General features: G+C 41.6%; 1 protein-coding gene across 1 annotated transcript; it reads left to right on the top strand.

The window, feature by feature from the left end:
• The first annotated feature begins 7709 nt into the window (after window positions 1–7709).
• On the top strand, window positions 7710–14847 carry LOC132446004 (cerebellar degeneration-related protein 2-like). The gene is made up of 6 exons (XM_060036041.1): window positions 7710–8074; window positions 8417–8529; window positions 9836–9984; window positions 10566–10724; window positions 13059–13281; window positions 13721–14847. Exons 1-6 carry the CDS (start codon window positions 7993–7995, stop codon window positions 14363–14365), a joined length of 1371 nt encoding a protein of 456 aa, XP_059892024.1. The 5' UTR covers window positions 7710–7992; the 3' UTR covers window positions 14366–14847.
• The last annotated feature ends 1112 nt before the right edge of the window (window positions 14848–15959 follow it).

The raw sequence follows: 15959 nt of genomic DNA on the forward strand, positions 1-15959 counted from the left end.
TATTTGAAAAAAAGAAAAAATTGTCCTTGTCAAATAAAATATAAGGGATAACACTTTTGTTTTTCATCAGTCATCATGGGAAAAAACATAAGGGGTAACATTGTCGTTTTCATCAAAAGATACGTAAAGGGTAACACTGTCGTTCTTTATCTGTCGTCATGAAAAACCCATAAGGGGTAACACTGTCGAAATGTATCGAATAAAACATAGGGGGTAACACTGTCGTTTTTATCAAATGAAACATGAGGGGTGACACTGTTGTTTTTTATTGGTCTAAATGAAAAAAAACATAAGGGGTAACAGTGTCGTTTTTTATTGGTCGTCATGAAAAAAAACATAAGGGGTAACACTGTTGTTTTTTATTGGTCGTCATGAAAAAGAAACATAAGGGGTAACACTGTTGTTTTTTATTGGTCGTCATGAAAAAAAACACAAGGGGTAACACTGTTGTCTTTGTCAAATAAAATATAAGGGGTAACACTGTTGTATTTTATTGGTCGTCATGAAAAAAAACATAATGGGTAACACTGTAGTTTTTTATTGGTCGTCAAGAAAAAATGCATAAGGGGTAACACTGTTGTTTTTTATTGGTCGTCATGAAAAAAAACATAAGGGGTAACACTGTAGTTTTTTATTGGTCGTCAAGAAAAAAAACCTAAGGGGTAACACATGTTTTTTATAGGTCGTCATGAAAAAAAACACAAGGGGTAACACTGTCGTTTTTTATTTGGTCGTCATGAAAAAAAAAATAAGGGGTAACACTGTTGTTTTTCATCAGTCATCATGGGAAAATAACATAAGGGGTAACACTTTCGTTTTTATCAAATGAAACGTAAAGGGTAACACTGTCGTTTTTTATCTGTCGTCATGAAAAACCCATAAGGGGTAACACTGTCGAAATGTATCGAATAAAACATTTGTCCTTGTTTTACATTTGACATTTGTCCTTGTCAAATAAAATATAAGGGATAACACTTTTGTTTTTCATCAGTCATCATGGGAAAAAAACATAAGGGGTAACACTGTTGTTTTTCATCAGTCATCATGGGAAAATAACATAAGGGGTAACACTTTCGTTTTTATCAAATGAAACGTAAAGGGTAACACTGTCGTTTTTTATCTGTCGTCATGAAAAACCCATAAGGGGTAACACTGTCGAAATGTATCGAATAAAACATTTGTCCTTGTTTTACATTTGACATTTGTCCTTGTCAAATAAAATATAAGGGATAACACTTTTGTTTTTCATCAGTCATCATGGGAAAAAAACATAAGGGGTAACACTGTCGTTTTCACCAAATGAAACATGAGGGGTGACACTGTCGTTTTTCTTTGGTCGTCATGAAAAAAAACATAAGGGGTAACACTGTAATTTTTTATTGGTCGTCATGAATAAAAACATAAGGGGTAACACTGTTGTTTTTTATTGGTTGTCATGAAAAAAGACATAAGGGGTAACACTGTTGTCTTTATCAAATAGAATATAAGGGGTAACTCTGTCGTATTTTATTGGTCGTCATGAAAAAAAACATATTTGAACAAAAGAAAAAATTGTCCTTGTCAAATAAAATATAAGGGATAACACTTTTGTTTTTCATCAGTCATCATGGGAAAAAAACATAAGGGGTAACACTGTCGTTTTCATCAAAAGATACATAAAGGGTAACACTGTCGTTCTTTATCTGTCGTCATGAAAAACCCATAAGGGGTAACACTGTCGAAATGTATCGAATAAAACATTGTCGTTTTTATCAAATGAAACATGAGGGGTGACACTGTTGTTTTTTATTGGTCGAAATGAAAAAAAACATAAGGGGTAACAGTGTCGTTTTTTATTGGTCGTCATTGGAAGACTACTCTATTTGCTTGTGCTTTTCTTATTACATTATACATTCCCACTATGTACTTTTCCGTTCTAATTCACTATTCTGTCAGTTGTAGCGTGCTGCGGGTGCTGGACTGGATGCCTGGACTCTCCTCATGGATAACCGGCCAGAACCCCATCACCATTTTAATATGATGTGCATGTATTTACCTGTATGTCAATTGTGGCACCCATTGCACTCCTGACCATCCCTGGAAGAAGGGATCCCCTACACTGCGTTTCTTCTCAAGATTTCTTCCTTGCTGATTCAAGGGAGTTTTTTCTTGCCCGTGTGGGGGCATGGGTAAAGAGGGGTGTCACAAATATTTGGCCTGTTAAGCCCTTTGAGACTGTAATGGTGATTAAGGGCTATACAAATAAAATTGAATTGAATTGAATTGAGTCATGAAAAAAAACATAAGGGGTAACACTGTGGTTTTTTATTGGTCGTCATGAAAAAAAAACATAAGGGGTAACACTGTTGTTTTTTATTGGTCGTCATGAAAAAAAACACAAGGGGTAACACTGTTGTTTTTTATTGGTCGTCATGAAAAAAAAACATAAGGGGTAACACTGTTGTTTTTTATTGGTCGTCCTGAAAAAAAACACAAGGGGTAACACTGTTGTCTTTGTCAAATAAAATATAAGGGGTAACAATGTTGTATTTTATTGGTCGTCATGAAAAAAAACATAAGGGGTAACACTGTTGTTTTTTATTGGTCGTCATGAAAAAAAAACATAAGGGGTAACACTGTTGTTTTTTATTGGTCGTCCTGAAAAAAAACACAAGGGGTAACACTGTTGTCTTTGTCAAATAAAATATAAGGGGTAACAATGTTGTATTTTATTGGTCGTCATGAAAAAAAACATAATGGGTAACACTGTAGTTTTTTATTGGTCGTCAAGAAAAAAAACATAAGGGGTAACACTGTCGTTTTTTATTGGTCGTCATGAAAAAAAATATAAGGGGTAACACTGTTGTTTTTCATCAGTCATCATGGGAAAATAACATAAGGGGTAACACTTTCGTTTTTATCAAATGAAACGTAAAGGGTAACACTGTCGTTTTTTATCTGTCGTCATGAAAAACCCATAAGGGGTAACACTGTCGAAATGTATAGAATAAAACATAGGGGGTAACACTGTCGTTTTCACCAAATGAAACATGAATGGGTGACACTGTTGTTTTTTATTGGTCGTCATGAAAAAAAACATAAGGGGTAACAGTGTCGTTTTTTATTGGTCGTCATGAAAAAAAACATAAGGGGTAACACTGTTGTTTTTTATTGGTCGTCATGAAAAAAAAACATAAGGGGTACCACTGTTGTTTTTTATTGGTCGTCATGAAAAAAAACACAAGGGGTAACACTGTTGTCTTTGTCAAATAAAATATAAGGGGTAACACCCCATAAGGGGTAACACTGTCGAAATGTATCGAATAAAACATAGGGGGTAACACTGTCGTTTTTATCAAATGAAACATGAGGGGTGACACTGTTGTTTTTTATTGGTCTAAATGAAAAAAAACATAAGGGGTAACAGTGTCGTTTTTTATTGGTCGTCATGAAAAAAAACATAAGGGGTAACACTGTCGTTTTTTATTGGTCGTCAAGAAAAAAAACATAAGGGGTAACACTTGTTTTTTATAGGTCGTCATGAAAAAAAACACAAGGGGTAACACTGTTGTTTTTTATTGGTCGTCATGAAAAAAAACACAAGGGGTAACACTGTTATCTTTGTCAAATAAAATATAAGGGGTAACACTGTTGTATTTTATTGGTCGTCATGAAAAAAAACATAAGGGGTAACACTGTAGTTTTTTATTGGTCGTCAAGAAAAAAAACATAAGGGGTAACACTTGTTTTTTATAGGTCGTCATGAAAATAAACACAAGGAGTAACACTGTCGTTTTTTATTGGTCGTCATGAAAAAAAATATAAGGGGTAACACTGTTGTTTTTATCAAATGAAACGTAAAGGGTAACACTGTCGTTTTTTATCTGTCGTCATGAAAAACCCATAAGGGGTAACACTGTCGAAATGTATCGAATAAAACATAGGGGGTAACACTGTCGTTTTTATCAAAAAAACATAAGGGGTAACACTGTAGTTTTTTATTGGTCGTCAAGAAAAAAAACATAAGGGGTAACACTTGTTTTTTATAGGTCGTCATGAAAATAAACACAAGGAGTAACACTGTCGTTTTTTATTGGTCATCATGGGAAAATAACATAAGGGGTAACACTTTCGTTTTTATCAAATGAAACGTAAAGGGTAACACTGTCGTTTTTTATCTGTCGTCATGAAAAACCCATAAGGGGTAACACTGTCGAAATGTATCGAATAAAACATAGGGGGTAACACTGTCGTTTTTATCAAATGAAACATGAGGGGTGACACTGTTGTTTTTTATTGGTCTAAATGAAAAAAAACATAAGGGGTAACAGTGTCGTTTTTTATTGGTCGTCATGAAAAAAAAACATAAGGGGTAACACTGTTGGTTTTTTATTGGTCGTCATGAAAAAAAAACATAAGGGGTAACACTGTTGTTTTTTATTGGTCGTCATGAAAAAAAACACAAGGGGTAACACTGTTGTCTTTGTCAAATAAAATATAAGGGGTAACACTGTTGTTTTTTATTGGTCGTCATGAAAAAAAAACATAAGGGGTAACACTGTTGTTTTTTATTGGTCGTCATGAAAAACCCATAAGGGGTAACACTGTCGAAATGTATCGAATAAAACATAGGGGGTAACACTGTCGTTTTTATCAAATGAAACATGAGGGGTGACACTGTTGTTTTTTATTGGTCTAAATGAAAAAAAAACATAAGGGGTAACAGTGTCGTTTTTTATTGGTCGTCATGAAAAAAAACATAAGGGGTAACACTGTTGTTTTTTATTGGTCGTCATGAAAAAAAAACATAAGGGGTAACACTGTTGTTTTTTATTGGTCGTCATGAAAAAAAACATAAGGGGTAACACTGTTGTTTTTTATTGGTCGTCATGAAAAAAAAACATAAGGGGTAACACTGTTGTATTTTATTGGTCGTCATGAAAAAAAACATAAGGGGTAACACTGTTGTTTTTTATTGGTCGTCATGAAAAAAAACACAAGGGGTAACACTGTTGTCTTTGTCAAATTAAATATAAGGGGTAACACTGTTGTTTTTTATTGGTCGTCATGAAAAAAAAACATAAGGGGTAGCACTGTTGTTTTTTATTGGTCGTCATGAAAAAAAACACAAGGGGTAACACTGTTGTCTTTTTCAAATTAAATATAAGAGGTAACACTGTTGTATTTTATTGGTCGTCATGAAAAAAAACATAGGGGGTAACACTGTAGTTTTTTATTGGTCGTCAAGAAAAAAACATAAGGGGTAACACTTGTTTTTTATAGGTCGTCATGAAAAAAAACACAAGGGGTAACACTGTCGTTTTTTATTGGTCGTCATGAAAAAAAACATAAGGGGTAACACTGTTGATATTTATCAATTAAAACATAGGTGGTAAGGTAACACTGTCGTTTTTATCAAATGAAACATGAGCGGTGACACTGTCGTTTTTCTTTGGTCGTCATGAAAAAAACCATAAGGGGTAACACTGTTGATATTTATCAATTAAAACATAGGTGGTAAGGTAACACTGTCGTTTTTATCAAATGAAACATGAGCGGTGACACTGTCGTTTTTCTTTGGTCGTCATGAAAAAAACCATAAGGGGTAACACTGTTGTTTTTTTATTGGTCGTCATGAATAAAAACATAAGGGGTAACACTGTTGTTGTTTTTTGGTCGTCATGAAAAAAGACATATGGGGTAACACTGTTGTCTTTGTCAAATAGAATATAAGGGGTAACTCTGTCGTATTTTATTGGTCGTCATGAAAAAAAACTTATTTGAAAAAAAGAAAAAATTGTCCTTGTCAAATAAAATATAAGGGATAACACTTTTGTTTTTCATCAGTCATCATGGGAAAAAAACATAAGGGGTAACACTGTCGTTTTCATCAAAAGATACGTAAAGGGTAACACTGTCGTTCTTTATCTGTCGTCATGAAAAACCCATAAGGGGTAACACTGTCGAAATGTATCGAATAAAACATATGGGGTAACACTGTCGTTTTTATCAAATGAAACATGAGAGGTGACACTGTTGTTTTTTATTGGTCTAAATGAAAAAAAACATAAAGGGTAACACTGTTGTCTTTGTCAAATAAAATATATTTATTAACACTGTCGTTTTTTTATTGGTCGTCATGAAAAAAAACACAAGGGGTAACACTGTCGTTTTTTATTGGTCGTCCTGAAAAAAAATATAAGGGGTAACACTGTTGTTTTTCATTAGTCATCATGGGAAAATAACATAAGGGGTAACACTTTCGTTTTCATCAAATGAAACGTAAAGGGTAACACTGTCGTTTTTTTATCTGTCGTCATGAAAAACCCATAAGAGGTAACACTGTCGAAATGTATCGAATAAAACATAGGGGGTAACACTGTCGTTTTCACCAAATGAAACATGAGGGGTGACACTGTCGTTTTTCTTTGGTCGTCATTAAAAAAAACAAAAGGGGTAACACTGTCGTTTTTTATTGGTCGTGATGAAAAAATAAATAAAGGGTAACACTGTCGTTTTTTATTGGTCCTCATGAAAAAAAACATAAGGGGTAACACTGTTGTTTTTTATTGGTCGTCATGAAAAAAACCACAAAGGGTAACACTGTTGTTTTTTATTGGTCGTCATGAAAAAAACATAAGGGGTAACACTGTCGTTTTTTATTGGTCGTCATGAAAAACACATTAGGGGTAACATTGTTGTTTTTTATTGGTCGTCATGAAAAAAAACATAAAGGGTAACACTGTTGTCTTTGTCAAATAAAATATAAGGGGTAACAGTGTCGTTTTTTATTGGTCGTCATGAAAAAAAACAAAAGGGAAATAATAGAAATACACACATACATTTTAATGTCATGTATATCCTCTTTATTGATGATTGATTATTGTGTATTTTCATCGCCTCAGGGGTGCAGTGGAGCGCACTCTGCCTAACCCACTGGAGACCGTGGCTCAATTTCTGAGGAAAACACAATATCTTTAATTTTAAACGTAATGCTATAATGTCTATTGCACTGCCATATATAACCTCAGACATATTTAATTTAACAATCTCAGTGGAGAGAGCTGTGAGCTAACCCCCTGTAGACCGGGGTTCAAGTCTGGTTGATGACCTCTTTTGGAAGTCTCTTATTTCTATTTCATGCGAATTATAAAGTCAAGTATAACCATTGTTATGACTTTATTCGGTGTCTTGATGGTGCATTGATAAGTTCGGAGGTTAACACTCTAAACAGCTCAGTTTCGGATCCCCGGAGAAACGTCGACAGGGGTACCACTGTCGTATTTTATTGGTCAACATGGAACAAACATGAGGGGTAACTCATGTAGGCTCCATAAAATATATTAATATATTTTTTTGTTGCGTTAAGGGATTATTACTTCTCAATATACCCCATAGAATTTCTCTGTAGACTGATAGCAGGAAGTTAATTATTTAAAAAAATAATCTGACGCAACATTGGAGAAAGGCATTCCTTTCTTTGTCCCAGTTTTAGCTATACAATTCTTCCGGATGACTGGCAAACCATAACAACGAAAGATAAAAGGGTTTAACATTAAAAAATATATATATATGTAAACATTTATCTTATCTTTATTCATTTATTGTTTTCTTAAAAGTCGGGCTAATCAAAATATCTAACAATTAGATGTGGGTAATGGGCAAGGCTATTACGTTCGACGGGAGGGCTGAGTGCATCACACGAGCCCGCTAGATGGAGAGCCCTCTGATCTACCTCCGCGACACGCAACTTCTCGTGCGTGCGTAACGTGTTGTCAAACGATGAACCAATCAGAGAACACGGTGGCGGCTGCCCGGGCTTCAGTTGCACCCTGCAAGCCAGGGGACGCCGTCGTTTAGTACAGCGCATGCCGGCTGACGGCTCCTCCTGAATTGGACTGATACCGGGGCTGGAAGTGCAAACATTTCAGTTATCGTTTTTTGTGGTCGTCTTCTTGCACCAAATATATATTTTTATTAAAACGACGCCGGTGTTGCGTGTGTAAATTAAGGATGCTGACCGATATGATTGTGGAGGAAGAATTCGAAATCAAGGAAGAGGAGCCCTGGTATGACAAGCGAGACCTTGAACACGGTACCGGTTCCTTTTGTCCATTCTTCGTTGCAATTCATGCACTTGTCTCAATGATGTCTGTAAATAGTTGCATTTGATGTAGTTCGCACAATTACCCAAGGCAGAGCGGTCATTGTACGTGCAGGTGTCAAGACGTATGCTACCGTATGCGGCAGAATGCATACGTTTCCTGAATGTGTACCTTTTTTTATTTCTGGCGGCTGTGTTTTGTCAGGCACATCTTAAGGAAATGTAATTGAGCTAGATCTTGCTTTGCATCGAGCTTTGCAATCAGCAAGACGTGGTTATTTGGTGGTCGGTGAGGCTCACATCCTGTTTTAACGGTTCTTTCCCCCTTGGTAGATCTGCACCTGGCAGCAGAGCTGGGGAAAACTCTTCTGGATCGCAACAAAGAGCTGGAACAGGGCCTTCAGCAGATGTACTCCACCAACCAAGAGCAACTACAGGAGATAGAGGTATGGGTTCACCCTGCTGCCAACTTTCTGAGCTTAAAAGTCCACAAGTAAATCCACAAGCCGAATGGTACTATATTATGAAAATAATCCTCACTGGCAATAACTGAGGCTGACCAAGGCTGTAATTCATTAAGAAAATGGTTTGTTTGGGTACAGTAAACGGGCAAAGTCCACACATTTCCGATGGTAAGGCCAGTAATATGTGTTCATATCAGTTGAACACATATTTTTGGATAGCAAATATTGTTGCCTTGGTTTCCTATATTGAACCATGTTAAAAAATAACTGGGGAAGCTTATCATGGTTTTCAAGACAGATGATGATGACTCATCAAACCTAAAAGACAAATGCAAGCTAACGTGTCGTTGTTGTTGTTGTCGTGTTCACCCATGGCTGGTACTAGTCCTAATAGTAACACCAATCCCTGGGGAAGTGTTTAATCACTCTTGGAAGAGTTCCTGGCACTGTGGCCTATGCTCGGACGCCCCTCAATGTAGTGTTCCTTTAGCACTGTAGTAGAGTGAATATCACACATAATCGTTATTGTAAGATCTTCAGCTGGCCAAATGTAGTTGGTCATATTTGGTTAGCCACACATTTGGTTTTAAGTTGTCGGCGTTTTATGTCCTCCACAGCTGATTAGATAAAATGTACTTGTTCGAGGGTGAAAGGTGGGTAAAGAGAGTTGGTGTGTTGTTCACGTAGTGAGACTGTGTCCTACTCCACGTGTCCCCCGCTGTGGTTGGCTCAATCTTGGCTAATCTAATCTCGAAGCATCCGTTCTCCAAACGATTATATAATATGACGAATATTGAGCTTCCGTACTTAGGCTAATCGTATATCACCGTCAACGTCACGCTGTGTTAAAGCTCTTGTTTTGATTGTGACTGCGTGTCATTTTATGGCGATCTTTGACCCATTCGTAGCCCTGCTTGTACCCGTTTGGAAGGAGATGTGGAAGAGCAAAGGTTTTGCACGGCATTTGAATGCCGGATTAAGATCACACCATCATTTCTTTATGATGTGAGACATGTATCATCACGCTGGTTTTGTGGTCTGTGTGTGGTTTCCTTCGTTCTACAAAATAAAGAAGGAGACCTATCTCTTTTCGTATCATTAGTAGTAAAGGGATCGACTATGTTTTAAGGATCGAAGTTATCCACTATCAAGGAGGTTTTTGGTAGCTCCCCCATAATATCGTCTACCTCTCTTTACGCATTTCCCACCAACATGCACGGCCTCTCCATTCTCTGCTTGCCCTCTCGCCCCTCTCTCGCTCTCTCTCTCCCCCTCCGTCGCCCCCCAGTACCTGACCAAGCAGGTGGAGGTCCTCCGGCAGGTCAACGAGCAGCACGCCAAGGTGTACGAGCAGCTGGACGCGACCTCCAGGGACCTGGAGCAGACCAACCACCGGCTGGGCCTGGACAACCGCGGCGCCCAGCAGAAGATCCAGAGGTGAAGAGGAGGAGGGGGGGGGGAGGAGGGAGGGAGGGAGGGAGGGAGGGAGGGAGGGCGGGCAGGACAGCCGGTCGGCCGGCCGGTCGGTCGCTGGGCTGGCTCTTCTCGGGCTGAAACAACTCTCCTGCCGCTCTACTGAACCGTGCACCTGTCAGGGATTGTTTTGGATGGGTTTCATGCCACAGGGACTGGAGGGCACAATGAGTCACGCTCAAACAGTTTGTTTGGGATTCGGTGGGGCGGCAGAAAATGTATTCTGCTATTTCAGCTAAGCGTTTTTTAAAGTGCTATGCAATTTCAAGACGAGCAAGAGTGGCAGATTTGAGTGCGGCCATTTCAAATCCAATATAATATATAATGGAGGAAGGAGAGTCACAGGAGAGTTGGCTTTTGGTTGATAGTTTAGGTTCCCTCAACATTTTGTGTAAAACATCGATCTAAGAGGGCTGAAGACCGGGACCTTTCACACAGAAGACCTTTTCACTAGATGACGCAAGGAACCAAACAGGTGGCAGGCTGATGATTGGAGAGGACTCACTCTCTGTCCCTCTACTCCTGCTCCCTCCTTCCCTGGGCAGACTGACGGAGGCAGCGGAGGGGCTTCAGAGCCAGGCCGAGGAGCTGCAGCGGGAGCTGGAGGACGTGAAGAACAGCCCCCCCCAGCGGACCACGCCCCCCGGGGACCCCCGTAGCACCCACAGCGTGTCCTGCCTGCAGGAGCTGCAGAGCACCCTCAGGTGAGACGGACGCCCCCCGCTCCAGGAGGGTGAGGGGCGGAAGGGCCCTGACGGTTCTTATTGTAAGGTCTCCAGTGGGTTAGGGCTAGGTCTGACCCTTAAGGGTCAGACCTAGCCCTAACCCTCACACCTCAGTCAATGTTGACGTGACGATTGTTTGATTCATCCGCAGGAAATGGCTTGAATCTAATTATATTTAATAAGATAATTGATCAGGTAAAAATGCAACAGAAATTAATTTTAATATTTGATTGGATCGGTTTTTAAATTCATATTAAAACTTTGGTGGTGACTTGTCAGATAGAGAAGGCACATTTAAGACTTTGGGCTCTGGTAACTCCTGATGGGCCTTGGCTAGGGAGCAGGACATTTTATAGACCCCAGAGTGTGTGACCCACGCTCTGAAGAGGTAATACAGTAATTCCTTCTTCCAATCCTCCCCAGCATAAGCCCTCCTCTAGACAAACTAAGCCTAATACTTGTCTTGGCGTTTGACACGTCTTACCCACCCGGGGCCTGTACTTCCAGGTCACTCCATGTAAACCAGTTAGCCCATAGGTGGTCTCAGCCTCTCCCGTTGATTGGCCCAGCGCCACCATGTGACCCGTGCTGAACGGCTGATGTGTGGAGCTTGGGAGTTAAGCCATGCGGTGCCTGGAAGAAACTCAAGACCCAATTCTCACTGGCTGTCAGTGTCCTCACGCACAGTAATGTCGATTTAGCTCCGGCCAGTGAATCTTTTTAATCATTATATTTTCATTTTATTTTCAGTGCGACGGTCAATCCTATTTTCTTCATAGATCACTGAGTAACTATTATCATTAACATTTGTTCCACCACGGGGTCGGTTTTTTTGAAGCTCTGTTTCTGGCGTATGCTCCATGATTGGTCGTGTTTGCATGTCAATCAAGACCTGTAAGTAGGCGGTTCTTGGCCTAGTTAATCAACACCTTGTCCCAGACTTTCCATTATGGAAAGGTTAACTCTGCGTGACCAGGGGAGGGGTTCCCAAACTTGTTTATGTGGTGACCCTATGTGCCCAGGGCCCACCAAATATTTTGCGCAATAAAATAAAAAATACATTTTCTTTACGAACATATAATTAAAATTCACTATGTATTTAGTTAATCAAAAAAGTGTTCCCCTTTTCAGAGACATATATAGAGTATAGAGACATAGGCGTGCATAGATTTAAAAAATTACGTTGAAATATTTGTTCATCCCACCGTGGTCAGCTTGGTCCCTTGATAAGTTTTGTTACGTAACGGAACCACCGTTTATTTCTTTATTTGGGTCCAAGAGGAAGTCTGTGACAGGCAAACACAAAAGATATACGGCCCAACTCCCCCATTGACCGCAGGCTGAAGAACTGTAGGCCAGAGCTGTGCCCTGGATATGGCTGAAGCCCTCGGGTCAGAGTCCAGCATTGTTGGGAAGAGGGGAAGTGAGGAGCAGAGCGCTCTACAGTCTGTTTCCCTTCCAGTTTCATCTCGGCTTTCGATCGCTCACCGTTAGGCTAATCTCCTCAGGCCCCCCCCCCCCCCCCCCCGGCAGGTAAACTCGGTTCTTGTTTAGAGAGATGGCTCCATTTCCGCTGGCATTCGGCCGAACACTTCATCCCCTTATCTTGTTAGTCTTCCCTGTGCCCTCTTCCTTCGTCCATTTTTAGGTTTATTTTCATACCAACACACTATTTGTGGACAGGATGGCGATTAATTGTCGTGTCACAAAAAGCTGCCCCACGCGTTCATCCCTGATGTCAGTGGCTTGTTGGTGGTGGCGGGCAGAAGCCGCTGTCTGGGCTGGGTTGGTCGGATATGAGTAGCATTGGGTCTAGCCTAAGGCCAAACAGGCAAAGTCTGAGTGTTAATCTCCTAGATAATGGATAGCCATTACATGCATTACATCACTATGGTGGCATCATCCTGTAGAAAAGAAAAAAGGAGGATCTGCAAACTGTTTAAATGCTCAAGAAGTGGATTTATTAACGGGCAACGTTTCGATCTCTAGGGATCTTCATCAGGGCTGATGAAGGATGGGCGCGCCCCACCTATTTTTAAGACATCATCGTGAAGAATACAATTCTTCATAATCCTTCACTTTATTTATGACGCACCTTCAGGAACACCGTTGCTGTGACAGAAAAGCCTCAGTGTGCAGGATTGGACTTGCGCTGTGCTTGCAAAGAATTGCATGTCATCCGATGCAGACGGTTAACCACACGTTTAGTCTTCATGCCGTTCACAGTTGAAGGAGGGTGGATGGTAGAGGAAGTGACATCGCGACTGTGTCTGATGTGCGTTTCCTCAGTAACGGCCGGTTCGCCCCTCACAGGTACGGCGACCGCGACGGCTCCTCAGACGACCTCCACGCCGCGTCGTCCAAGCTGGAGTGGCGCGAGGAGGAGCAAGCGTCGCTGCGCCGCTCCCTCCGGGCCCTCCAGACCCAGCTGGCCAACGAGAGGGCTGGCAGGGAGGAGGCGGAGCGCGAGGCCGACGTGCTGGCCAATGAGAACGCGGCGCTGGAGCGGCAGCTGGACGTGATGGAGGGGTGCCGGGTCAGTGGTATTTTGAGGCTCAGACATGTTGGTGCTTGAGTCAGCATATCACAGAGATATCGGTATGAAACGTAATCACTCAGTTAAATGCTTTAACTGAGCACATCCACGTACACTCCCAACACAAATAGTTTGACATCATATTCAGTGTGAAGGTTAGTGGCTCCTCCCCATACTACAGGTAATTGGTTCCTTAATTGGTTCGTAATTGGTTATTTTTTACTCCCTCATATCGGCATTGGCCCCTTAAATCTTTTTTTAAGTGGTGGTATTGGTACCCAAAGGGGTGGTTGCCCAGTCTAAAGGTACTGGGTTCGATCCCCCAATCCCTCGAACCTACCTGAACCCTTACCGTTCCCTTACTGACGGGTCTTGAATTCACTGTATATTACTCTGAACCCGTGGCCCTCCGTGACCTGTGACCCTGTTCCCCCTGCAGGCCCAGCTCGCCGAGGTGGAGTGCGAGGCGGCGGAGCTGCGGCTGCTCTGGCGCACGGAGCGCTCCGCCCGCTCCGCTGGCCGCGGGATGGGCCACGCCCACGCGGCCCCGCCCACCGCGCTGTTCCACAACCACGAGGACGAGGAAGACGAGGACCACGATGAGGACGACGACGACGACGGGGGGGATCTCGTGGCGGCGGCGGGCAGCGGCACGCACCAGAGGCCGGCGCCCGCCGGCGCCTCCGCAAAGCGGGCCCGGGCGCGGCGCTCGGAGGCGGTGAAGTACCGCGGCATCTCGCTGCTCAACGAGGTGGACGCGCAGTACAGCGCCCTGCAGGTGAAGTACGAGGAACTGCTGCAGCGCTGCGGGGCTCCTCCCAGGGCCCCGGACGGTGAGGGCCACAGCCACAAGGCCATCCAGACCGCCACCGCCGCCACCGCCGCCCCCGCCGCCCCCGCCGCCCCCGCCGCCCCCGCCGCCGCCGCCGCCCCCGGTCGCCACGCCTCTTTGGGGGCCGCCTGCACGGACGATATCCAGCAGCCGGAGTACAAGGCGCTCTTCCAGGAGATCTTCGACTGTATTCAGAGAACCAAAGAGGACCTGAGTGGGGCCAGGGGGGGGTCCACCACACCCTGCTGCTGATCTGCTTCTTCTTTTTCTTCATTTTTTTTTTTTACACGATTGCTTAAAAAAAAAAAATATATATAAAAAAAAAAATGTAAGCATTGTGTACAGCCTGTGCTGATGCACTCGGCCACACGGGGAGGTCACTATTTATTGTTATTGACTCTTATGCCAGCCCGGAGCTGGAACCTACTGTACGGTGAATACAAAAAAGAAAAAAGTCTGTGGGGCTCAGAAGTTGGATGAGAGCGATGCGGAGGGAATCAAGACGGCGACACCAACTTAATTGGGTGATTTGTCTCGTGCTTTTTTTTTGTTGCACAGAAACACCAGTGCCTAACGTCTTCCTGATCGAACCATCGCTCTACCTCAGCCTATGAGCACTACTTGACAAACAGCCAATAAGCTCCTTGGGATATTCTCTAGAGAGAAAAAAAAAAACATAGTCACTGAGCTGTAAGCTTATAATTCTTGCTTCTTTGACCTACTTAGAAGCGAAACATTTGACATCCATGGTGGCTGACTTTGTGGTGTACCTTTTGGCAGCAACTGAAGGTACAACTGCACACATTGTGTCAGGTGCTTAAATACCGTCTGAATGTTTTTAATATTACCAGAACGGAATTACAGGAGATTTATGGTGCTCTATTGATTACATTAACTGTACTTGTCGAGTCTTCCCGAAATAGTGTTTATATTTGTTCATAGGATAAGCTCTGTCGACTAGATTATAGTGCACTAGGTGGAGCTTCTAAGGAATCTAAAGTATAATCGTATGTACTTACTGTAATGTCACTGGTCAACCACATATCAATTTCTAATGCAGGCGACTTAATTGTCTTCTAATGTGGCCTGTTAAGCCTGCTTGGCGTAATTGTAATGCTGTAACATATTGGTGCACTTTGCTTATTGACTTGTATTTAAAATCACCATGAGATGCACTTTAGAATTGCACTGGGCATTGTCCCTTCTACCAATGCTTTATCATGGCGCTTGTGATTTCTGTAGTTTGAAGTCACATCATGGACCTATTTGTTCAACAGCATTGATGTCTAGTTTAATTATACAATTAGTGAATGTTTTTGAACGTTTCATAACCTTGTCTGCTATCGCTGAGAAAGTGTTTGCTGTATGAATGAACTTGAAGGTGATGCTTGGAAATCAATAAATGCTCAATTCTCATTTTAGAGTTGCACATGGAAAAACAAATGACCTTTTATTCCTTTGTAGAAGTTATGGACACAAACTAAATTGTGCTGTTGGAATTATTTGACCAAGGACTGCAATGCTTGCTACAAATATATTTGCTAAAATAATCTGTAAATCATGTCATGGCACTAGGTTGTTTTCTCTGGTTTGCTTTTCCTGGAGAGACTCAAGTAAATTGGCATGTTTCACGCGATAATTTGCTTATTCAGCATTCACTCTTATTTCTCAGCCAAGATAAAAACATGGCTGTTGCTGAACAGAAATCTGAAAATGCCCAAAAAGCGCTTACTGTAAGTTTCATTAGGATTAACTTGTCAAGTGTGTTCAAATGTCCTAGATTCTCACCCTTGAAAATAAAGGGACAAATAAGTAACTTAGTCCCTCTGCTAGTCATTACTTGCAG

Source organism: Gadus macrocephalus, chromosome 18 (genome assembly GCF_031168955.1).
Source record: "Gadus macrocephalus chromosome 18, ASM3116895v1".
Classification (NCBI taxonomy): Eukaryota; Metazoa; Chordata; class Actinopteri; order Gadiformes; family Gadidae; genus Gadus; species Gadus macrocephalus.

Excerpts from the sequence above, each read along its gene's own strand:
- LOC132446004 (XM_060036041.1), top strand. The coding sequence starts at position 7,993 with ATGCTGACCGATATGATTGTGGAGGAAGAATTCGAAATCAAGGAAGAG. Across the intron at positions 10,725-13,058 it reads GAGCTGCAGAGCACCCTCAG|GTACGGCGACCGCGACGGCT; the intron begins GTGAGACGGACG and ends CGCCCCTCACAG. Across the intron at positions 13,282-13,720 it reads ACGTGATGGAGGGGTGCCGG|GCCCAGCTCGCCGAGGTGGA; the intron begins GTCAGTGGTATT and ends TTCCCCCTGCAG.